This window comes from Lepidochelys olivacea, assembly GCF_965140295.1.
Source record: "Lepidochelys olivacea isolate rLepOli2 genome assembly, chromosome: 2".
Taxonomy (NCBI): domain Eukaryota; kingdom Metazoa; phylum Chordata; order Testudines; family Cheloniidae; genus Lepidochelys; species Lepidochelys olivacea.
The window spans coordinates 56,686,283-56,712,715 of NC_140412.1; the positions used below are offsets into that span (position 1 = coordinate 56,686,283).

Sequence of the window (26,433 nt, forward strand, 5' to 3'; positions counted from 1 at the left end):
AAATTATTTAGGGCTACTGCTGCTCCTAAATATTAATATTATGGTAGTGCCCAAAGGGCCCAGTTAGGATTGGGGTCCTATTGTGCTGGGTGTCATACAAACACAGAAGAGAGACAATCCTTGTACTGAAGGATTTACAGTCTAAAGATACAAATGAAGGGTGGGGGACGTGAATGCAATGTACCACAATGAATATGATGCAAATGAGTACGGTGAAGAATTGGCCCGGGTAGTTACATGTATTTTAGGGGGGTTATTTGCTTGTGTGTTTTTAATTGCCATTAGAGGAAGTGAGGAAGGGAGTAGGAAAAAGAAAGAAGAGGAAGAGGAAAGGCCACAGCTTGTCACCTGTCTAAACATGACAAGCAGGCTGGATTTTGTAGGCATCATGGCAGAGGTGAATGCTCCAGAAGGATCTGAAAGAAGATAATGGCTGCTTGGATTTTATTAGTGTGTTTTTCCCTAAGCAAAAGGGACAGTGTGGGAGAAAGCTTGGAGGTGTTTAAGGGAGAAGCTGATGGGTGCATGGTAAAGGTTAGGAACATTGGCAGAGCTGACATCACAACAGGTTACTAAATCAGTAAAGTGGAATGGGGATATGATATTTGGGATGTTAAAAGTATAGACAAGAAGCTTATATTTGTATAGTGGGAAGAGGAAGCCAGTGGGAGACTCAAAGGAGGGGTTTATGTGGTAAGAATAATGAGCCAAGAAGATGGTGACTTTAATTTTCCTGATATCTGCTGGGAGAGCAATACAGCGGTGCATAGACAATCCAGGAAGTTTTTGGAAAGCGTAGGGGACAATTTCCTGGCGCAAGTGCTAGAGGAGCCAACTGGGGGGGGGGGGGTGCTTTTCTTGACCTGCTGCTCACAAACCGGGTAGAATTAGTGGGGGAAGCAAAAGTGGATGGGAATCTGGGAGGCAGTGACCATGAGTTGGTTGAGTTCAGGATCCTGACGCAGGGAAGAAAGGTAAGCAGCAGGATACGGACCCTGGACTTCAGGAAAGCAGACTTCGACTCCCTCAGGGAACGGATGGCCAGGATCCCCTGGGGGACTAACTTGAAGGGGAAAGGAGTCCAGGAGAGCTGGCTGTATTTCAAGGAATCCCTGTTGAGGTTACAGGGACAAACCATCCCAATGAGTCGAAAGAATAGTAAATATGGCAGGCGACCAGCTTGGCTTAATGGTGAAATCCTAGCGGATCTTAAACATAAAAAAGAAGCTTACAAGAAGTGGAAGGTTGGACATATGACCAGGGAAGAGTATAAAAATATTGCTCGGGCATGTAGGAATGATATCAGGAGGGCCAAATCGCACCTGGAGCTGCAGCTAGCAAGAGATGTTAAGAGTAACAAGAAGGATTTCTTCAGGTATGTTGGCAACAAGAAGAAAGCCAAGGAAAGTGTGGGCCCCTTACTGAATGAGGGAGGCAACCTAGTGACAGAGGATGTGGAAAAAGCTAATGTACTCAATGCTTTTTTTGCCTCTGTTTTCACTAACAAGGTCAGCTCCCAGACTGCTGCGCTGGGCATCACAAAATGGGGAAGAGATGGCCAGCCCTCTGTGGAGAAAGAGGTGGTTAGGGACTATTTAGAAAAGCTGGACGTGCACAAGTCCATGGGGCCGGATGAGTTGCATCCGAGAGTGCTCAAGGAATTGGCGGCTGTGATTGCAGAGCCATTGGCCATTATCTTTGAAAACTCGTGGCGAACGGGGGAAGTCCCGGATGACTGGAAAAAGGCTAATGTAGTGCCAATCTTTAAAAAAGGGAAGAAGGAGGATCCTGGGAACTACAGGCCAGTCAGCCTCACCTCAGTCCCTGGAAAAATCATGGAGCAGGTCCTCAAAGAATCAATCCTGAAGCACTTGCATGACAGGAAAGTGATAAGGAACAGCCAGCATGGATTCACCAAGGGAAGGTCATGCCTGACTAATCTAATCGCCTTTTATGATGAGATTACTGGTTCTGTGGATGAAGGGAAAGCAGTGGATGTATTGTTTCTTTACTTTAGCAAAGCTTTTGACACGGTCTCCCACAGTATTCTTGTCAGCAAGTTAAGGAAGTATGGGCTGGATGAATGCACTATAAAGGTGGGTAGAAAGCTGGCTAGATTGTCGGGCTCAACGGGTAGTGATCAATGGCTCCATGTCTAGTTGGCAGCCGGTATCAAGTGGAGTGCCCCAAGGGTCGGTCCTGGGGCCGGTTTTGTTCAATATCTTCATAAATGATCTGGAGGATGGTGTGGATTGCACTCTCAGCAAATTTGCGGATGATACTAAACTGGGAGGAGTGGTAAATACGCTGGAGGGGAGGGATAGGATATAGAAGGACCTAGACAAATTGGAGGATTGGGCCAAAAGAAATCTGATGAGGTTCAATAAGGATAAGTGCAGGGTCCTGCACTTAGGATGGAAGAATCCAATGCACCGCTACAGACTAGGGACCGAATGGCTAGGCAGCAGTTCTGCGGAAAAGGACCTAGGGGTGACAGTGGATGAGAAGCTGGATATGAGTCAGCAGTGTGCCCTTGTTGCCAAGAAGGCCAATGGCATTTTGGGATGTGTAAGTAGGGGCATAGCGAGCAGATCGAGGGACGTGATCGTTCCCCTCTATTCGACATTGGTGAGGCCTCATTTGGAGTACTGTGTCCAGTTTTGGGCCCCACACTACAAGAAGGATGTGGATAAATTGGAGAGAGTCCAGCGAAGGGCAACAAAAATGATTAGGGGTCTAGAACACATGACTTATGAGGAGAGGCTGAGGGAGCTGGGATTGTTTAGCCTGCAGAAGAGAAGAATGAGGGGGGATTTGATAGCTGCTTTCAACTACCTGAAAGAGGGTTCCAAAGAGGATGGCTCTAGACTGTTCTCAATGGTAGCAGATGACAGAATGAGGAGTAATGGTCTCAAGTTGCAGTGGGGGAGGTTTAGATTGGATATTAGGAAAAACTTTTTCACTAAGAGGGTGGTGAAACACTGGAATGCGTTACCTAGGGAGGTGGTAGAATCTCCTTCCTTAGAGGTTTTTAAGGTCAGGCTTGACAAAGCCCTGGCTGGGATGATTTAACTGGGAATTGGTCCTGCTTCAAGCAGGGGGTTGGACTAGATGACCTTCCGGGGTCCCTTCCAACCCTGATATTCTATGATTCTATGGTTTTTGAAACCAAGATGGCATTCTGAAAAAACATGAGGGATGCAAATATGCAGTAGTTAAGGCCAGAAAATACAAGGTTGCACTATTGAAGACATGAGATGAAGGCTTGGATGAGGAGATTTGTGACCCTGATGTCCCAGCCTGCTCTGTGGGCTGATGCAAGAGGTGAGGATATGGGACAAATGTATAGAGTTTTCTAAAGGAAGTGTCATTTAATTCTGGGTGTTAACTGGACCTTCATTCTTAGCCCTTAAATAATTTTTGTATTGAAGTAATTTATTTTAAATAGGGGGATGTTTCCTATTTTGAAGGGTCAGACCATCTAGCATCCTATCCAGCCTTTCTTGGGTAAACATTTTGGGTGAATTCCTGGCCATATTGAAGTCAATGGCAATATTCCCATTGATTTCAGAGCAGCCAGGATTTCACCCCCACAGGATTATCTTCTGTTTCTACATATTACTTAGCAAGTCATTTTATTAGCAGCCTTAAAGGCATACTCTCCCTGGAAGTCTCCATCAGTAGCTTTGAGCTGTTGCTTTAATTCAGATATTATCTCAGTCCCAAACATATATAAGGCAACATAATGCACTTTTAAGGTAACAAACATTTCACACAGCATTGCATGACCTTGCTTTATCAGTGTGCAGTGAACGCTCTGATATTCGTCAGTATTTAACAGGTCATAGAATCTGAATACCAAGCTGCTTAATCATTTTCCTTCTTTTGCTACTCAGCAAATTATCCAACAGCTACTATAGCATAGCATTACTGTGCAAAGGCATTTTAACCACAAGCCTCCCTTTCACAAATAGCATTTGTTCCCAATGTTATTCATAACAGATAGGATTGCTAATAGTTCTGTCTTTCTCTCAGTACTTTACCCTGTTCCACAGCAGAATGTTATGGACAATTATTCAAAGATATTAGGAAAAGGATTTCCATGTAGTTAATTGAAGCAAAAGCATTTATAAATATGAGCCAGATCCTGAGCTAGTGTAAATCGGCATAGCTCCGTTAACTTCTGTAGTCAATGGAGCTGGGCTGATTTACATCAGCTGAGGATCTGGCCCACTTTTTTACATTTGTGATTGACTCAAAAATATTACCACAGGATTCTCTATCATAAAAGATTGTTCTCAGGGCAGTGATGCCTGGTATGAAAATAGATGATGAAACAGGAATTTGCTAAGAGTTTATTTTGGAGAGAAGATACGTGGGATATAGCTAAGAACACACTGATTCATCACTGTCAATGGAATCATACCAGGAATGAACTGGGCCCATCAAATCTTTTATCAAAACAAATTCTAAGTGTGAAACAAGTGATAACTTGGCAACTTCAAAAGCCTCTCTTTATTCTGTAGGTGTATTTGGTGCTCGGAATCAGGGACTAATAGCAGTGGCAAAAGCCAGTCACTGTACAAGTAGGTGCTTCAAAAGCATCCCCAGAAAGCTTTGACAATTCACCTCAGTCATCATCTGATTCAGTTTCCTGCAAATCTTATACCTTTTGCAAACACCAAAGTAAACTTTGAAAACTGTTTTTTGAGGTGTAAATACTGTTAAAAAGTTCTGTGGCATAAGGCATAATATCGAAATGCCAGAAATAAGCATTAGATAATTGGAATAGGGGAAGCTGAAAGCGTGGACTTCCTGCTTTCATGAGTGGAAGACAGGAAGCTGTAGGGTGGTCTACCAATAGGACAAAAAATTGCCAGGTGGACAGTCTGCATCGCTGGGCCAACAGGGATCTGGTTGTGTGTGCAGGCCTCTAGTAGAGTGAGTAATTTGTACAGTCTGTTGTGAGAGTGGCATATACTATAGTTATTTATTATCTACATTATGAGAGTGCCTAGAGGTCCTATTTCAGAGTAACAGCCGTGTTAGTCTGTATTCGCAAAAAGAAAAGGAGTACTTGTGGCACCTTAGAGACTAACCAATTTATTTGAGCATGAGCTTTCGTGAGCTACAGCTCACTTCATCGGATGCATACCGTGGAAACTGCAGCAGACTTTATATACACACAGAGAATATGAAACAATACCTCCTCCCACCCCACTGTCCTGCTGGTAATAGCTGATCTAAAGTGATCATCAAGTTGGGCCATTTCCAGCACAAATCCAGGTTTTCTCACCCTCCACCCCCCCCCCACACAAATTCACTCTCCTGCTGGTAATAGCCCATCCAAAGTGACAACTCTCTACACAATGTGCATGATAATCAAGTTGGGCCATTTCCTGCACAAATCCAGGTTCTCTCACCCCCTCACCCTCCTCCCAAAAACCACACACACAAACTCACTATCCTGCTGGTAATAGCTCAGCCAAAGTGACCACTCTCCCTACAATGTGCATGGTAATCAAGGTGGGCCATGTCCAGCACAAATCCAGGCTCTCTCACCCCCCCCCCTTTTTTTTTCCAGGGACACACACACACACACACACACATTTAACTTCATTGTCCTAGCACTGTACGTACACAGAGTAAGAGTCACTACCTGCCTCAAAGCACTCACAATCTACTTTAAGATAAGACAAAACAAGAGGGTGCAAAAAACAAATGGAGGGTACAGGGGAAGGGAGGATGAGTAACAGTGACAGAAACACGCATGTGGTTACTTACACACTGTGCACAAGTACATGGTTCTGGGTTAATCTGTGGGAAAAGTTGACAAATAGACTGGTAGTGCTGACAGAGCAGAGGGTAATGTGATATCTAGCAATCTCATCAAGATTAGGGGCAGTCACTGTAACCTCAGAGCTTGGGACAAATGGTATGAGAAGAAAATAGCAAAAATGTTGTGGGGCGCCATGGAGGATTCAACGTCGTCCCTGCTTAGATGCAGGGAGAACGGAAGCAGAACCAAAATTTTCTAAATCAATTTACGAATAAAACACTTTGGTCAGCCTGCTATGTAGCAGTATTTTCAACCTTCTAGCCTAGCTAGTGTAAAAAAAAAAAAAGTCTTAACTAGAGCTTCACAAATGCTACAAAAATATATTTCCTTTGCACAATGGATGCATTTTTTCCAAGCAACATGGCTTCAAATATTTCTGTATAACATGGATGAATGTTGAAAAAGTAAATTGTTTAAAAGCAAAACTCTTAGGAGACTAATTAGAGGCTATTTGGGACTATTTCTCAGCAAAGCGCACAGGATTTGGCCTTTTGAGATCAATGGGACTTCTTGCTTGAAGAAGGTGAGTAGAAATTAGTGTTTATCCTCTAACAAGATAGTCTGCTGTAACTCATCTTGACTCCAGGGCGCTGACTTCAGACTGCTACTGGGGAGCTGAAAGTAATTCCTTCCTCAAAAGGCACACATTTTTCCATTTCCCCTGTTGACATACAAACTAACAAACATGCACATGAGTAACTCAGTGAGATGTACTGAACTACATAAGGGACTACTCCCACATGTAAAGTTACTCATGTACATGAGGTTTCAGAGTAGCAGCCGTGTTAGTCTGTATGGGCAAAAAGAAAAGGAGGACTTGTGGCACCTTAGAGACTAACAAATTTATTTGAGCATAAGCTTTCGTGAGCTACAGCTCACTTCATCGGATGCATTCAGTGTACATCAGTGTTTGCAAGGTGGGAGCCCAAGTTATTTATTATTACTTCTTTCTCATAACAATGATTAGTACATATATAGTGCTTTTCATCCATAGATTTCAAAGTACTTTAAAGTGTTTGAGTATCATCACCTTGGCCAACTATTTGTCATCACACTACTGAGGACTGATTAAATACGCAGGCTAATGCGGCTTACTGGGAAAACGGTGAACTGCTTCCTCTGCAGCTAACCCACTGCTGCTCCCTGGAGAGATGACAGAGGAACACAGCGCAAAGGACTGCATCCTTCCTACTTCCCGCTGCTGCCTGCTCCAAGACTAAGCATATCTCCTCCTATGTAAAAATCCTATGCAGGTTAGAAACAGCGTGCGGTCTGTATCTAAAGTCCCCCGCATATTGTAGCAAGACAACGCACCTCCTAGTAGCATCACTGCTCAGCTGCAACAACTTTCTCCTTACCACAAAACAGATAAATAAATACAGGAAAATCCATTGGTTTTCTGACTGAAAAATGGATGTTTTGAAAATGGATTTGGTTTGTTAGAAAGTCAAAAAGCAATTCAGTTTAAAGGATCATAGACTAAGGTGAAGAAGAGTTCCCACCTACTTTTAAACAATTAACAATTAAACTGAAGGTAAAACTAGCAAAGAGTGTTGCCAGGTATCATAATGGCAAAAATGTACACTATTTTAATGCTTAATGAGTGTAATCTAAGTGATTAACTGCACAAGATTGGACTCGATAAAGAGGAACTTTGTCAAAGTCAATTGGTCTAAAACTTGATCTACCTTGTTGTTTCTGTTGGAATAAAGAGAAAATAAACTAGTATATTTTCCAACTAGTTAAGCACCCACCTTATAGTGGCTCCACCTAGGCTATTTTTCCCTGGTTTATTTATGAGAAGATAATGTGAGACAGTATCAAAAGCCTTACTAAAGTCAAGATATATCATATCTACTGCTTCCCCCCATCCATGAAGCTGTTACCCTGTCAAAGAAAGCTATTAGATTGTTTTGACATGATTTGTTCTTGACAAATCCACGTTGACTGTTACTTATTACCTTATTATCTCCAAGGTGTTTGCAAATTGATTGTTTGATTATTTGCTCCATTATCTTTCTGGGTACTGAAGTTAAGCTGACTGCTCTGTAATTCCCGGAGTTGTCCTTATTTCCCTTTTTACAGATTGGCATTATATTTGCCCTCCTCCAGTCTACTGGAATCTCTCCAGCCTTCCATGAATTTTGCATGGCTCAGATAACTCTTCAGCCAGCTCTGTGAGTATTCTAGGCCCTGTCAACTTGAAGATATCTAAGTTGCCTAAGTAATTTTTAACTTGTTCTTTCCCTATTTTAGCCTCAGATCCTCTCTCATGTTCACTGGCGTTCACTATGTTAGACGTCTGATCGCTAGTAACTTTTTTGGTGAAAAATGAAAGAAAAAAGTCATTTAGCACCTTTTCCATTTCCACATTTTCTGTTATTGTCTTTCCTTCTTAGTTGAGTAATGGGCCTACCCATCCTCGGTCTTCCTCTTGCTTCTAATGTATTTGCAGATTGTTTTCTTGTTACCTTTAGGTCTCTAGCTAGTTTAACATCATTTTGTGCCCTGGCCTTTCTAATTTTGTCCCTACATGCTTGTGTAGTTTTTTTTTATATTCATCCTTTGTAATTTGGCCTAGTTTCCACTTTTTGTAGAAGATTCATGCAATTCTTTTTAACTGACATTCATGCCACAAAACCTCTCTATCCAGTATCCTGGGCCCAGATTTTCCCTTATATTCAAAGCCATGGAAGGGGACTTTTCATTAGGATCTCCCCATGAAGATTTTCTTGAGGAGATCCCCCTGCATTGTCCAATCAGCAAGGTGGTGTTTTCCCCCACAGCAATGCCACTCCAAAACACAGCTGATCTTGTGGAAGGGCCTGCACTCATACTGGCTCCTTGAAGCTCTGCTGACTGCTTGCCATCATGGCTCTTTCCTTCCCCACACCATTTTTCAGTACCTCTAATCTCAATTCAAAAAAAATACTATACATGTGTATAATAAAGCTAGGCCAATCTTCACCAGGTCCATTTGTTTGTATGTTGTATGTTCTGGCCCTATCCATTGTCTGTATCTTGGACTATAAGTACTTCAGGGCAAGGACTGTCTCTTTTTCATGTTTCTACAGCACCTAGCACAATGTGGTCCTGCCTGGGGACCTTGGGCTCTCCCTGGGGACCTTAGACTCTCCCATAAAATAAAGATTGAATAATCATGGCTCAAACAGAGTTGCATTACCAGGGACCCTTCTGTGCCAAGGTGGCACCAAGTGACCCTGAAAAGAATCAGGAGAAAGTTCAGACATGAGACTGTGTTAACTTTTTTGACTATTTTCTGCAGGACCAGAGGGAGTATCATGTGTGTCCCATCCTCCGATTCAACCCCTAGCCCATTCACTGTGTGGGCCCTAACCCATTCAGACATCCCATCACCAAGTCCAGGAGGAAAAGTATCATACAGAAATCCAATCCCCCCTTTCTACATAAAGTAGGAGAGATCCTCACCCTAACCCTCTCGTGAGCCCAGTGAGACATGATCTGAACCCCCAAGGGGAATACATATGAGTGCGGGGGTACAGCCATATAAGCATGTTGTGAACAGAGAGGAGTAGGATCTTTGCCAGTTCCAGATATGTTGCCATCAGGAAAGCTTTTTGGGGGATTGGAAGAGCAGTCACCATATACAGATTTTGTGAGCAGGAACCCTACAGTGGCAAGGGCTGAAATAGTATTCAAAAAGGGGAAATGGAGCTGTGCTCTGCTTCTGGTGGGTGAACTCCACCCAAGACAAGCATGTGTGTGTGTGTGTGTGTACTAGAGTGAGTGTATGAGTGATTGGGGGGAGCTGGGGCATGACTTTCATGCTGTATGTTTGAAAACATGCTTCAAAGATTCTTTAAAAGAAATTAAACATGAATAACTGTCAGCATCTCAGTGCTCAGGAGCACTTCTCTAATAACAATGAATGGGTACTGTACTCCCACTGGAGAAAGAGAGATGATAGAGAAATAGATTTCATTTTTCAGATTTCCAAAAATAGCTTTATGGTATTCTTTTGCTTTCCATCAGAAAGTCTTATTTATAATTTTGAAGACTGCTACAAATATGTGACTGTCCATAACTGAGATATGTCCAAAATAATAGGATTACGTATATTTATTTTTAGAATAACATGTTATTTCATTTCACTGGATTCTAGAAAATACATTTGAATCTGGAGAGGGTCATTAAGGGTCTAACCCTTCATTCGTTGCTCATGTCATACAAGTCAGTGGCAATTTTGACCAAAATTTTCAAGTTTGGGTGCCTATAGTAAGGCATGTAAATCTATACTTAGGCACCAAATAACTGTCCTGATTTTTAGAGGAACTGAGTACCACTGAATTCTGTGGAAGCTGTGTGTGCTCAAATCAGGCATCCAAGTTTGAAAACTTTGGTCTTTGAGTGCATGAGGTACATAGGATTAGGCCTCAATTGTCACACTATGCAATATCCTCTCATTGTATACAGTTTCATCATCCACATTCATGAATATGCTTGAATAAATTATGCTACTTACATCAGAATAAATTCGAGTTCCAATTACACGCGCATAGTGTGGGTTTGCCTGCATACAGTTGCGAGGACAATACACTCTGAAAATTGAACACAAACATACATTTTAATAATGTAACTACAATATTACAATACCATGATATTTCATGAAACTGGGCTTCAGGATTTGACAATCAATAAATTCAGTGATAGATAATGATAAGGTGTCCATAATGATGATATTAGATCGATCAGCTAGCATTGATGCTATGGACTAAGAGGTGTTATTGATGCACTTCTGGTTCCTGGCAAGAGTGCGTGGTGGAAGACTTCAGTAGCTCTCGGCTTTTCTGGCAAAGAAGACGCAAGGGCAGTGCTGGGCAATTGCTGCCTCTGCCCTGAGGAACAGTTACAGGTTTCTTTCCTCAAAATATTGAGGCATAAGCTTCTTTTGATGAGTGAGAATGTTGGCTTCAAAAAAAACAGCTTACACATTTTGCTGAAAGCTATAAATTGACTTATAAACAAGATACTCACCATGCCCTACTTTACCAATCTATTAATATTTCTTTGCAAACAAATATTTCCCTGACCTTCTATCCTCCAACCCCCTAATGAAACAACACAGAGCAGTTTCAGACCCTTTTATGATATCTATTTGGAGTACCACAAGGATTTTCTTGGAACCCTCTTATTATTCAATGTGTGTACAAGACCGTTAGGAAAGTGGGTAAAAAAATCACGGGCTAAATTATTTTCACTGTGCTGATGACAGCCATCTCTACTGCATCCGATCCAGACAGAACCATCAAATGCCTTTCCTGGTGCCAAGGCACCTCTGGGGCATGGGTAAGAGTAAGTTGGATGAAACTTTGTCCTGAGAATACTGAGGTGATATGGGGGTTGGAGGAAGGAAGCACAAAAACTGGAAGTTATATTAGTTCCTCCAACATCTGTGACCAAAGGTTGTAATTTGGGGGTGTGGTTAGACTCCCAGCTGCTTCTGGATGATCAAATAGCAACAGTGATCAAGACGACCTCTCTCCAGCCTGTGCCTGGCTATTCCTCTGCAGCCTTTCCTCTTAAAGACAGACCTTGTCATTGTGATAAATGCCTCTGTTACCTGTGATTAGTATTTGAGGTGTGGTTGGGAGACTGTGGAGGAGAAGTGCTGTTGCCATAATTTATTGCTGCTTGTAACTTGCTGGGTTGTGTTTTTTAGATGTATGTCCAGGGCACCCAGACAGTGTTGGATAGGACTTTGCTTTGGAGTTTTTAAAACTGATCTCTTTGTCATTCTTTGACTTCAGGTTTTTATTTTTAAATGTTTTCCTAAAAACGGCTTCTATTTTTTCACTTTAGAATGTATTATATTGTGTAGTAACAAGAGAGAAGAAAGATGGGTATAAGGATGGGATTTGCTCCATCCATTCCTGCATTTCACTCATTTACTTATTTCTGCACCTTATCCAGAAAGACTATGCAGCTATATCCAAACACCACATGAGTCCAAGGAACCAAATGCTACATTATGGGATGTTTTCTTAGCAGTTCTGGCTTTGTGTTTGCTGACTCTATTGGCTGTAGGACAGCTACAAAACTACTCTTGTGCATATCTCCACCCTCGCGGTCAATCATGCTACACTGTATTTACCTCTGACCCATCTATGGTTTTAAGAATGGTTACAGGTTTCCTTCCTCAAACTATTGAGGCACAGTCTTCTTTCGAAGAGTGAAAATGTTGGTTTCAAATACACACATCACACATTTTGCTGAAAGCTATAAATTGGCTTATACACAAGATTCTCACTATGGCCTACTTTACCGATCTATTAATATTTCTTTGCAAACATAAACAGTTTCCTGACCTACTATTCTCCAAAAAAACCCAACCAACCAAACAACACCTAAGACACAGGGATGTGTCAGACCCTTTCATGATATCTATTTACAGAGGAGGAAACTGAGGCTCAGAAGTCCATTGCCCAAGGCACACAGCAAGTCAGGAATATAGAATGGAATATATATATTGCAGTCTCTTGGTCTAACCACTAGGCCACACTTCTGAAAAGTGCAAAAAAACTCATGCTCTATAGAAAGTGTAAAAGACCCTTTATTAAGAATAAATAAAAGTATACAGATCCTCCTCTCCTCAGAATGTATTTACTAGCTGACAATGTTCTTAAACCAGAGCCTGAAAGACAAGCAAAACATTTGTGATGAGATTTTCAAAGATGCTGAGTACCTACAGATCTCACTAACATCAATTGTGGGTGCTCAACACCTCTGATAAAAAAGACTATTTCTTTGTGCTTTGATCTGACAGAAAGATTCAAGACCCTTACCTTGGGCAATGCGAGGCTGGTTTTTGAAATGGGCATAGCTGTTCCACTGTTGTTTCACAGGTGATAGCTTGAACTGAAGAAATAAAACAGAAACTAATAGATATATGCAGTCAAAATACAGTCCAGTGTATGATGAAGATAATATATAAATAAATGCTAACCTGTTACTTTGGAGACTGTGAAGGAATTAGCAGACTGATATTTGCTAACAGAAAGAAGAAATAAAAGAAAAAGTCAACAATCAAACAATTTATTTAATTGATTTCCAGGCATAGGCCCTACACTGATTATGCTTAATTGGAATCCACTAGTTCAGACCCCAAGTATGGAATTCCTGCATGTTCACTGCAATTACTGCATTTAGTTTACATTCACAGTGAAATTCAGCATGAAATCAAGGATTAGCACAAACATGTGTTAAGCATTGGATTTCCCACATTGTCAATGACTTCATTTAACAGTACAATAACAGCTAATGTAATCGGGTTCCATGATTCTGTTTTAGTCAGGAGTGCCAATCAGCAGGAGCATTCATTGTCCGTTTCCTCACTAAGGACCTAACCACAATATTAACATCATGCAGGACCAGGATGCCGTTCAGTCAAAACCATCTGGAACGTGCATTTTCAGATTCATTTCTGCTTTTAGATTCAGTTTCTACATTCACATTGTTACTGGTATCATAATCAGGGCAGCAAAAAGGATACAAATTTTCTTTTTATTAATAATTACATGGTCACCAGCAATGTCAATTCCTTTTCCTGTCTCTGAACCTTTATCTAATAACTGGTCAGTACTTTTCTTCATTACTTCTTCATCTCAAGAGGTGTGCTACTAAGTCCTAAAATCTTTGGGTTTTTTACAACACCCTTAACCAAGAAGTAAATTACCTTGTTTGACTTTGGTAAGTTTAATTACTAAAGGAGGAGATGAATTCTTAGTCACCTCCAGAATGGATTACTGTGATGCGTTCTAGTTGGGCTACATGCTGTACTTGGAATGGCTTTCCTGCTTATTTATTTATTCCTATTGGATGCTAATTGCACATCTTATACACAAGATTCTCACTATGGCCTACTTTACCAATCTATTAATATTTCTTTGCAAACAAATATTTTTCTGACCTACTATTCTCCAAAAAACCCCAACCAAACCTAAGACACAGGGATGTGTTAGACCCTTTCATGATATCTATTTACAGAGGAGGAAACTGAGGCTCGGAAGTCACCACTGTCTTCCAATTTGCTTCCAGTTGCAATACAAGATGTTGGTTTTAACCTATTATATAAAGTTTTAAATGGTGTGGGTCCTTGTTCCCTTAGGGTACACCTAGACTAGGATAAAGGTGGTGGCATAGACAGGGCAAGTTGTATTTTAACATGTGTTAGCTGGTCAAGGTGAACGCTAATAGAGGGAAAAAATGGAAAAATATAGTCCTGATTTCAAGTCTAGCTTCATCTTGACCATCTAACACACTCAGGATGTGTCTACATTCAAGCTGGACGGTATAATTTTCAGCTCAAGTAGACACACTGGTGCTTTGATTGAGCTAGAGAACTAAAAATAGAAGTGTAGCTGTAGTGGTGGAAGTGGCAGAAGGGGCTGCCTGCCCTAAGTATGGTCCTGTCCAAGACCCTAGATACAGACATGGGGCAGCGAACTCCTCTTGCTGCCTCAGCAACACTTCTTTTTTTGACATGCTAGCTTGATCACCACTGGGCATGGCAGAGAGAGAGCAACAAGGGGGCTGTTCATTGCTCCTATGGCTATGGCCCAAGCCCCAATGGCCCCAGCCCCAACATAGATTGACAGACCTGGAGTCTGCTCTAATTTATACCATGTGGCTACGGCATGCAAGGGGACTTCGGCCAGCCGGAGACTGCCTGGGCAAAGTGAATTGCAACCATGCCACCTCCCTGCACACCCAAGGCTGAAGGAAATTGTGGTAACAGTCAGCTGTGTTGGCTCTATGCTTGCTGCAGGTTCCTCCATACTGGGATAATCTCCACCTGGGAAGATGAAGCCAGTTTCCGTCCTCTTTATGCTGTGTGGCTGATGCAAAGTACAGAGTGAGCCACACAAACGGGAGTTACCTCAGGAAACCTTTCCTCACATGACATTCTGTCCAATCCCTAATTTAGATTTGTAACCCTCCTCTGGACTTTTCTAATTCCTGGATGTACTTTTTAACAAGTGTGGTGATCAATACTGCACATTATTCTATACACACAGAAGCATGTGAATTATAGCTGGACATTATTGCATTTTCCCTTACCAAGGTAGTAAAAGTAGTATTAAATTACATTCCCACATGCTACATAAAGTCAGTCATGGTTTGCAGGTTTTTCTTTTCAATATCTTTCATGGTTAAAAATACCAGTATAGGGAGCGAGGTCAGTATTACAAATATCCACACTGCAAGTAATGTCCTCTGGCTAATCACATGCTGTTTTATCTTCATTCAGGTTTGCATCATTGAGAAACAAATGATTAGATTTGCACGTGGCAATCCAGCCTGAGTAAGGAGCAGCACACAAGAGCAGGATGAGAACTCAGACCCAGTCTCACCCCTGCTTCTCCTTGCACTAAGTGGAAAGTAAACTGCGATTTCGCCTGGGTGCTGGTTCAGCTGCACCAGCCTGTGTGCACCGCACTGGCCTGTTTTGGGGTCAGAGCCCAGGCTCCATCCACTCCACATCCCGGTTTATACAAGATAGGCATGAACAAAAACAGCAACCGACAATTATCGTATGTTAGGATGAACCTTACTTTGTTAATACTAACACTGGAGTAACACTAACCTCTTGGTAGTCTAAAGAGTTAGTACTGATGCTGCGCCCTAGCTGAGCCCTGTCAGACTATACCCTCCATTCCCACCGACCACATTTTTGTTTGTTTTCTTATACGAGTTGAGAAGTATTTGCACCTGCTTTCCTATACAATAACTCCAGCAAGATTTCAGATAAGGATCCAAACTTTGCCACACATTTCTGACTCAAACCTCCAGAGTGTTTTAAGTTATCCCATCATTAGCAAATGTAAAAAGTTGTGCCAAGTACAGAATTGTAAATTTGCATGAAGTTTCACATGCAGATACTTAGCTTCGTAAGGAAACGGTTAAACATTTACTTAAATAGATGTACTTTCATGTTTTATGTGAGCACGTACTAGGTGTGAGTCACTTCTAAATACAATTTCTTATGGTTATTAAAGATCCCATAGCACTATTCAGAAGAGCAGAGAGGGATGTGCTCCAGTATCCCGGGAAAATTCCAGTTTAGCTAATTATTATACAATATTCTGCCTACTGTCGCCCTATAGGGCTAGCCTGTTTGCTTGCTTATATAGGTTTTCTTATGGGTTTGATTATTTGTTTTATTATACAGATTTGTACTAGAGTATTTTTGGCCGTAGCTCAAAGAAACTACAGGCCACATCCTGTATGTTGAGTTAAGGCAAGTTAGCATACATATGTTTGAGACCTTTAGTCTAGTTAGGTGATGATGAGCTAAAGCAGAAAGGATTTATATGTTTGTGACCTTTTATATAGATAAGTGAGGTTGCTCAAGCAAGCTGGTATAGCTAGGGGCTACCTAAGTTCATACCCTCTTCAAACTTTGCAGGTACAACCCAAAGAACATTGAAATAATTGGTTCGGCCAGAAATAACAGATGTGAGAATGAGCTAATGGTGATTAATAGGTATGCTTATGTCAATAATATGTACAAACATGCCAGCCTACAGCGTACATGTACCCTGATACTTTGTGGGTGAGGAAATTCAGTTTGGACATGGAAGGAGGACACATAGTGCTCAGGCTCTATAAGAAGGGTAACCCACCATGTTAAAGGGCTGTTCATCATTGTTCAGTTAGTTCATTAGTTCGTAGTTGTTCCTTAATTCCTAATTGTTAGTTCTTAATTCTTGTTCTTAAATTATTTAGTGGAGTCAAACTCTAAGTTAGCTTTTATAGTCTTTCTATAGCTTTTTAGTTCTAGGTTCTCCTAAGTTATTCACCACACACTTGAGAATTGAGGAACCTGAACCATCGGACTCTCTTAGCATGCAAGAGGCAAGGCTGGTCCTTTGTTTCTTACCACCAGGTTATCAAGGAAGGGTGTGAGTATATTAATCTAGAAACCTTTCAGGTATATAATACCACATGTACTTCTAAAACAATATTATTGCCTTTGCAATTCTGATGATTTTCCATTTGATTACTGTTTGATTACTTTTATCTCAATAAAAGTCTTTAAGGATGTATTTTGTTCTCAGTGTGAGTGTCCTTGTTATACATCTCGAGGGTCCTTGAAAACTCTGTGTAGCCTGATTCAGGGAAAAGAACCTTATTATCTTTTGATCAGATTATTTGGTGAGCCTATAACCCACATTGTATAAACAATATTATTAATCTCCTAAAATTAGGCAACACTGCCATGGTTAGTCCTTAGAAACATTACCAGTGTTACACAGGATGAGCAGATCATTTTAACTCAGGCTATGCCTACACTACCACGGTAAGCTGACCTACGCTATGCAACTCCAGCTATGTGAATAACTTAGCTGGAGTGGACATACATCAGGTCGAGTTACCGCGGGGTCTACACTGTGGGTGGTCAACAGGAGAAAATCTCCCATCGACTTACTGTATTCTTCCCATCAGAGGTAGAGTACAGGGGTCGACTGGAGAGCTATCTGCAGTCAATCTGGTGGGTCTTTACTAGACCCGCTAAATCGACCAACGGTTGATCAATCTCAGATCCCGGCTGTAGTGTAGACCTGCCTTAACTCAGTTTCAGTATGCACTGTTCCTTTGTAGGTACATCTTTACATTTGTATCGGAAATAGATAAATGCTGCAAATATTGAGGTAATTTAATCATAAATACTAATTTAGCTATCTGAGAGACAAGGGAGGGTGAGGTAATATATTTTATTGGGCCAGCTTCTGTTGGTAAGAGAGACAAGCTTTGCATTTACACAGAGCTCTTCTTCAGGTCTGACTATCTGACATAATTGCGAAGAACAACCATTATACATTTTCCCTGCCTCTTCTATTTGATATAGCATTTTTGTCACTTCCTATCCCATATCTGTTCTGTCATTTTGCAGTATGCTCTTAAGAATGGCTACACTTTCAGGGTAGGTGAAATGATACCTGTATTCCAGTATGTGTCGTTTTTACAGTGCTTTCAGATCCTTCAGGTTTAAAACAATTATATGGGAAAACTATTATTGTGACTTATTTCAGGTTAAAAAAAATGCAATATATTGGAAACATCACACATTTTAGTTGTAAGCACACAAAGTATCAGTAATCTTGCACTTACCCAATTGACTGAATGCCATTTCTATAAGATTTGATGAAATAGTTTTTCCTTCCTTGCCTAGTGATATCAACCCAACCACCATCATTGTCTAGGATACCATAATGTATGGCAGCTCTACAAATGCTGGATTGCTAAAAAATGGAGCAAGAAAATCATTTCCGTGTCAGGTGAAACAATTATTTTCCATTGTACTTTAAATGTGAAAAGGCAGTTCTTCATTACAATTGTGTCCAATATGCAATATTTGCATTTGTTAAAGCTACTCAGCCTTATGCCTTGCAGTTCTCATTCCCATCAAACTATTCCAAAAGCCAGGGATCAGCCACTCCACCATTTTTTCCTGCCCACACTCCCTATTCTGGGGATTAGGAGGTTGAGTGGTGAGTCACTACATGAGGCCTTCACCACTTGGGGATTCCCCTACACAGAGGTAGCCAGTGAAACCACTTTTTGGCTGCTTGTGCCCTCAAAGTGAGGCAAAGCAGTGGGAGCATGATCCTGAATCCAGCCCTTACCAAACTTGGCATAGGTAGTATTATCGGCGGGGGCTGGAGCCTCCACAGGCATGCCTATTATGCTTAATGTAGTTGGGACAGCCACCACCCCACATGAAGAAAATGTCATTTTCCCATTACTGAGAATGAAAGCAGACATTTTCATAGTGTCTCTTGTTTCCTCCCTTTTGTTTTAGTGCCCAACAATGATATGCAACAGGATAAAGCTGGAGGACCAGATATTTAAAACTAAGGGTTAAATTTATACATCTAGACCCATATTCCAAAAAGCAGCCTATAAATATGCACCCTCAAAATCCTAAACAGCATTTGTACAGATTTACAGCTGTCTAAATGATCTGTACACACAAATCCTGCTTGTGTGGAAAAATGTGAGGTATTATATACCCAAAAATTACATGTTCAGAAGTGCAGGAACAAATCTAGACCAGGTTGAGGCTACCTTAACAATTTGCAGTAGGCTTTTTACTTTTCTGAGCATAGACTTCTTCAGAATGCATTCTTGCTGATAACACATTTTAGCTAATATTCCAAATTAAAAAGACAGAATTTCATTAATTATATCTATACTAAACTCAATTTAAAATATATATATATATGTATATATGTTTACCATTTCATAATGAACACTTCCAATCACTTTGCCCTTACTATCCAAGCAGCCAGCAGGACATTCATACCTGGAGATTTAAAATACAAATTAGTTTGAGATCCTATGATTGCAACAGAGGAAATATTTTAGTTATTTCAACTGTTATAACAACAGTTTAGAATAATCTGAGATAGGCAAACTGTAGAATGTATCATACCTATTGCAAGTTGTCCCTTTGCACTGGTCTCTTAGCCTTACTTCACAAGAAACAATCTGAGCTAAATAACAAAAAGCCAGTTTCATTAAAATGTCTTAGAATGCTTTTTGTACTACTTGGTTCAAATTAGATGGCACATAAAAAAATGCAAACTCCTTACACATTTGTTGTGTGCTTATTACTTCATTTCTCTCACTATCATCGCTCCTTGTAGAGCCTGCAGGTGAATGGGTCCTTGACCGACTTTGTGATGTCGTATCCTGTGCTTTGGATTGCTGCCGTTCAATCTCGTTGGTTTCCTCCTCTGGCTCATGAGGGGAGTAATGCCTGTCTGAACCCTCTGTTTTAGTGAATGAATGAGACAAATAACTTCTCAGAACAGATTTTAGTCCATTTTTGTAAACGGCACTGACATGAATGTGGAAACTTTTGTGAATATTCATACTTTTAATATTTTGTTTTCATGGAACACTTTAAAAAGATGAACAAAATGAAAAACTTGATCCTTCCATTGACTCATGGGATTCATCAGCTAGATGAATAGCTGATGTTTGGTAACATATACCACATACTTTATTGGTGTCTCACTTAGATGTTTGGCTCATTTTGTAGCACTGACAGCATAGTTTTACGTGTGAATGTGCTGGCAATATTTCTACTGCGGTAACTTCCCTCTGTCATAAGGGAATCCATAGACCAATAGTGGTATTTCTTCACATACTGCTACCTAACAAACCTTTTAAGTGCAGTTTGCTATGATTAAAGAAATTGGGCTTCTAAATCTATATCCACCTGAAATTAGGCCCTTTTCTAGGTAAGTTAATCAGGATCCTAAATTTCAGAGGTGTTTACATCTGAGCGTAAGTCCCTTATTTAGGTACTCAACTGTGACCCAGATGAACAGCTGAAGAACTGTATTCAGTAATCTTACTTTTCAAAAGTATTAATATAAGTGACTTTCTGTATGCCCCACAGAACTGGGGCTGGTAGGAACCAGGACCCTGCAGCCCCAGCTGCACTGCTTCCTCTGGGGGGCTGCAGCCAGGGCCAGGGGCTGCAGCCAGAGCCATGCACCCCAGCCCTGTGCCATCCCGGGCTTGGCGGAACTGCAGCCAAGGCCGTGCACCCCAGCCCCATGGCTTCCCAGGGCCTGTAGCTAGGGCCACACACCCTCTTGCAGCTTCCCAGGGCCCTGTGCCCCCCCAACCCCACCGGACGGCGCTTGGCAGGAACTGCAGTGGGGGCTGCGCACCCCTGTCCCGCAGCTGGGCCAGCTCTGGAGCGGGGGCTGTGTGCCCCCCATGGCTGCACCACCGCTGCGGCCATTGGAGTCAGGGCTTGGCCTGTTAGTCGTCCCCCGTCGCCCCCTCATGGGACTCCATTCCTCCCCCCCGACCTAGCCCTGACCCCGGTTATTTGTAGTAAAGTATAGGCTCTGTGAATGTTTGTATATTGCCTGTGACCTATTTGTGACTTTTACTAAAAATAACCGTGAAAAAAATCTTAGCCTTACTCATCAGTAAGTGATGTAAACAATATGCAGTTGCATCCTGCACCTTCAACCATCACTGAAGTCAATGGAAACTCAGCACACTTAACTCTTCATAAAAAGGGCTCAGATTGTCACAACATCAGGCCTTTAATAGTTGCCTGAGCAAAATTATACAACAAGTATACAAAATTATATCTCCGCTGTCTAGAAGCATAATAAAGAGAGGAAAGAAAAATGTTACATTTATGATGTCCAACCACACAATCCAATTGCAGCTGCATTTGTTGAAATGGTACATACCCCTGTAGCAAAGATTTTCTCTGCAGCCCCCTCCAAAACTAGGTGGACAAGCAGAACAAGGGCGGCCATGTTTGTAAGGAGCATGACCCCACCAGTTGCCCCTTAAAAAGAAAAATGCTAATTAGTTAAAACATGCATAAATGTATTCATTGATAATATTAACATCATTTCAACATGTGGTCAAAGAAAATGAGGAAAAACTTGTTTCTATTTACATTGACATTTGAACTGTGATGTTGTTATAATAAATCAAGCCCCCTAAAGGGGTGTTTGACTTACAAGAGTCTGGGTTCAGTCACTGAGAAACTCATGAAGAGGAAATTGAGGCAGTAGCATGGTGCAGTGTTGGATCAGGTGAGACCCTGTTACTAATATACTACCTAAGCTAAATTCCTCCACCATAACTGAACGGGATTCCCACTGTCCTGGACTTCGGTCACCTGAAGGTACAATTTGACCCTAAGCATGGTAGGCTCTCTAAATGAGAAATCTATTGCTTATTTGGTAATGTTATACATCTGCTAAAATAATAATGGGGAGATACCTTTATTTTCCAGACAAAATGATACAACAAACCACAGTAAAGCTCTCTAACCCCAGAGCACTAAAAGAAAGGCCAGAAAACAAACAGCCTGTTTTTGCTTCATTCAGTTATGGCTTCATTAGAAACAAAGTATCTTTTTGTGGCTGTTCAGAAATAGAAAATTTAGCTTGATTTTCTCTGGGATTATTTTCTGGATTATGCAGTATTTTGCCCTTTCAGGATAAATTTTACATTAAGTTTTAGCCTACTGCATATACTTACTTGGGAGAATAATTGCACACTAAGTAGACTGCTTTTGGCCAGATCTGTCCCCAGATGTTCATATTATGACACAAGTTAATAGCACAACCTATCCTGCTACTTGTGGCCCATACCACCTAGATGACAGGAAACAAGAATACATGTGAAAATTAAATGAGTGATTAATACAAAACAAACATATCTATGAAACACTGAGCTAAAAAAATCAAATTACAAAAAAGCAGTAATGTTTCTCTCTCATACACATCTACTTTTGGACAGGGAAACACTCATGCATGGAGTTCAACTATTATTTAAAATTTGAACATTCAGTACCAAGGGTGATGTATATTGGTTGCTGTTGGTCAGATCTCTGGCTAGTATGAATCTGTGTTGTTCCAATGACATCAATAGAGTAATGCTGATTTTCACCAGCTGATGATATGGCCATTCAGTTATATCCCTTGTTACAAAGAACAATTTTATGTTGATGCATAAAGGCTTTACCAAAAAAAAAGCTAAACTGGGAGAAGTTGGGCTCTTACATATCACAGTTATGAACACAATGTAAGAACACAGAAGAAACTCAGAATTAGGTAGGTAGATAGATGATAGCCAATAATTGCTAGCAATTAACAAGCAAGCAATTAACACGAGTAATTAAACTATTAACAAAAGGCTTCATTCACTGAAAATACTCATGTCTACTACAGACCACAGATTTTAAACAATTAGGGAATTCGTGTCATTGCAGTTGAAAGGAAAGTTGTATTTCCTTCATTCAGCTGCTAAAACAACGCTCATTACAGAATTTTTAAAAGATTCTAAAAAACAAAGGCTGGAATTTTCAAAAGTGCTGAAGGGAGTTAGGTGCCCGACTCCCATTTAATTAAATAGGAGTTGCAAATCTCATTCCCGTAGGCCCTTTCACCATCCCAGCCTAAAGGCTCAGATCGATTCTGTGCAGAACCACCAGCACGTTAAAGGTATGTCTATGCCACACACTCCTTTCACTGGAGTATAGAGTACATACACTACATGCTCCCTTGGCCCTCCAGACAATAAACAGCATTGTAGACAGTGAGGCTTTGCTAAAGTGACTAAAGACATGCTTGAACGCTGTGGGTGTATAACTTACATGGCTCTCTACATGCCCAAGCAGTGCCTCTCCCATCTACATTGCTATTTTTAGCAGGATGGCATCCCACTGCCACCCTGCTGCAGGAGTTTTTCTCCACCACAGGGAATGATCCTGGCAATGGGGAAAGACCCCAACAGCTCCCTGGAGCCTTTCTCTACTGCAAGAAAGTGCCAGAGCCTTTTCCCGCTGTAGAGAAAGACTCCAGCAGCAGGGACAGGCTCTGGAGGCTCCCCACTGCCAGGACAAGCTCTTATCATCACTGCAATAAAGGGCTTTGGCAGCAGGGAGCTGCTAAAATCTTTCCTCTCTGCCTCTCCTGCTAGAGCCTCTCTCTGACATGTGTAGCTACACACTACGGTGGACACAGCCTGCTTTTCACTGTGGTGGGTAGCTACATACATACTCTACACCAGTGGTGGGCAACCTGCGGCCTCCAGGCCGCACAGGGCCCATCAGAGTAATCCACTGGCGGGCCACAAGACAGTGTTTACATTGACCATCTGCTGGCACGGCCGCCCGCAGTTCCCAGTCACCGCGGTTCGGTGTTCCCAGCCAATGAGAGCTGCAGGAAGCAGGTGGTTTATTTCCTATAGGATGTTTGTTCCTGATTATTCATAGGACAAATCTCTTCTTTCTTTTCTGCACTATAAATTTCTACTGCACATGAAACTCCCCTTGATGTCAACCGGCTAACTCCAGAATATGCAATCTGCAAAGTGGACTTGAAAAGAGGATTTTGCAAGTAGTGGATGAAATTCACACAACTGCGCCCCCATTATCCCAGAGAACTTGGGCTTTGTGGGGAATCCTCGCATAGGTTGAGAGGGTGGAATTCTCACTCTCTCACCCGTACATCCCCAAGCTGCAGGAAGTCCAGAGATATGCAGCATAACCCCACTCCATACCACCTATTGTGTTGATTTACAGCCAGTGATGAATTCTGTAGACCCAAACCTCCTTCAGTGGAACATATTTGGCTAACCTTAAACTTAACAATAAGTTAAATTCTAAGTCCTTACCCAAAGTGAATGGATAAGAGTAGAGACTGAGTGAAAAGTTAGTAAGGACCATAGACTTTGGCTCCCAAGAATGATAGGAACATAGTGCTTCCACATTTTCCTTCAGGTATTTCTCTAATGCTGTCCTCCTGAGGCACCATGGGATTACAACTGTGAAAAACAGGAATAACTTTGTGGTAAACCAAACACACATACCTGTGTATAATGAGTGCAAACAGGACCAGAACATCTGTAAGGACAATAGGGATTGCATTCCTGAGGATAAGGGTAGGTGAAGTCTCTCACTTCATCATACCATGCTTGGACATGAAATGTTGGAGGCCTGTATCTATAAAAAACCAACAATGTTTAATAAAATTATAGCCTCTATAGAACAACCCTGAAAAAAAAAGTATCTTTCATCACTCTGATTTTAAATAAGAAATAGATTTCCTTATGATTCAAAATTGTTTGAGATAAAATGGTATTTTAAACTACCTTCCCCAATGTGCCCCCAAATTCTGCCCAATTGATGGAAGAAGGCTTGCAGGTCCATGTTCCCATAGACAAGTTTCAGCCCAGGATTCTGCAGATCTCTCCAGCTCTACATCCCACACCTATGATTCAAGAGAAAAAAAGATAGGCACGACCTGAGATATATTTTGTGGCTATTTCATGTATCTGAAAAGAATCTCACCAAAACTATTTTTGTTTTAAGTTTCTTGTTTTTCAATTAAAAAGGCAGCTTTAAATAGCTTGTCCCCTATTTGGGTTATGTAAGAAAAAACTTCCTTATAAAACCATGAAGTAATAGAAATATTTTCACAGTATTAAAAAATGTCTTTTCCCCCCATTTAAACAATTGCAGCAGCATTGTGCGGTGCAGGAAAGAGAAACTACGAAATTGACAAGCTCACTTCAACTTTCTGGGCTGAATTATATTTTCTGTTTTGTGAAATTTCTTGCATAGTGGAAGGCAGAATTCTTAGCCAAAAGGGTATTATCCAACACACTTTCAGCATAAGGGGTTTCCCCCCCGAGTCCCACAGTTTATCTGAAATGAAGGGTTTTTCTCCTCCTTTTTCATAATCAGCTTTTGTAGAAATAACATACAATTCAAACATCTACTTGAGGAATAGTGCAAGCTTCCAGAATCTAAACAAAATGACTGACTTGGCTGTATGATGAGGCTGGTAAAATAGGTTATGTTCAGCATGTGAAGCAATTCACTATGCCACTAAGTGGAAAATATTTCTGTCCATTCCAAAGTGTTTTAGAAAGTAAAATAAACTGATATATGAATTATGGTCTGTTTATCACAGTGTCCTTTAGAAGCAATTGTCGGAGTAAGCTTATTGCTGAGAGGCAAACAGAAGCTTGGAAGTTTCCCTCTCCTTCCAACCATATATGAAAACTCACCTTTTCTCTGATACACATCACCAGTAGAGACCACATCTTACTATGTTTGTACTGTCTGTACTGCACTAACCAGGCAATATTAATTTTAGAAGAGGCTTTTTTCAAAGTTGAGCAGGTATCTCCTCTTTTAGTTCAAGCACCATAGTAATGCTGCCTGACTTCTATCTCTGACCGGGTAGTTTCAGAAACATCCTCTTTTTCAGACAACCAAAAGCTCAGCACATTTGAGGCAGTACTGGATTTCTTAATCAATACCAGCTGTCTGTGAGAGGTTGCTTCCAAGATACGGGAAGTGCGCAACATTCTCTAGAGGGTTATCTGTAGGTCTGTATTGCTGGTGCTGGCAATTGTGCAGCAGGAGCTTGGTGATGGAGGCCTTTTGTCTTTTGAATGTTTTGTGTCAGTCCCATTTTCTGGGATACTTCAGCAAAGACATCGATGAAAATCTATTTCTGAGTGAGCACTCAGTACAGCATTATCCGCATGCTGAAGCTCAACGGCTGAAGTCGATGATGTTTTGAGTCTGGATTGGAAGTGGCCAACGTTGAACAGCCTGCCATCCATTCAGTAGATTCGCTGCACTCCTACCAGGATCTTATCAGTAAGGCTAAGTTCACACATATTTTTAGTAAAAATCACGGACAGGTCATGGGCAATAAAGAAAAAATCATGGAAGCCCATGACCTATCCATGACTTTTACTAAAAATGTGCATGACAAAATGGGGAGCTGTGGGTTCCCCGGGGGCCTGGCTGGGAGCTGCAAGGCATCCCCGCCACCTGTGGTTCCCAGCTGTGGGGCACCCCCAATGCCCCTCCAGGGCATCCTGGCTGCCCGCAGCAGCTCCAAGCTCCAGGGGCACCCTGACTGCCCGTGGTGGCTCCAAGCTCCCCTACCCATGGTGGCTGGGAGCTTGGGGCCCTGCAGTTCCCAGCCACCACAGGAATGGGGGGACACTGCGGGCTCAAGTCACAGAGATCTCTG

The 26,433-nt window shown here is 41.5% G+C and overlaps 1 protein-coding gene across 1 annotated transcript in view; it reads right to left on the minus strand.

Annotated features, from left to right (window-relative positions):
- Positions 1-26,433, minus strand: part of CRISPLD1 (cysteine rich secretory protein LCCL domain containing 1) — a 64,885-nt gene that overhangs the window by 5,438 nt on the left and 33,014 nt on the right. Inside the window, exons 3-13 of the mRNA XM_084620286.1 lie at positions 24,530-24,648; positions 24,248-24,380; positions 21,914-22,029; positions 21,109-21,209; positions 19,477-19,656; positions 19,317-19,377; positions 19,121-19,187; positions 17,993-18,123; positions 12,825-12,868; positions 12,664-12,736; positions 10,344-10,419 (exon numbers count right to left, since the gene is read on the minus strand). Coding sequence (XP_084476412.1) covers positions 10,344-10,419; positions 12,664-12,736; positions 12,825-12,868; positions 17,993-18,123; positions 19,121-19,187; positions 19,317-19,377; positions 19,477-19,656; positions 21,109-21,209; positions 21,914-22,029; positions 24,248-24,380; positions 24,530-24,648 — 1,101 coding nt within the window. The remainder of the gene's footprint in view (positions 1-10,343; positions 10,420-12,663; positions 12,737-12,824; positions 12,869-17,992; positions 18,124-19,120; positions 19,188-19,316; positions 19,378-19,476; positions 19,657-21,108; positions 21,210-21,913; positions 22,030-24,247; positions 24,381-24,529; positions 24,649-26,433) is intronic.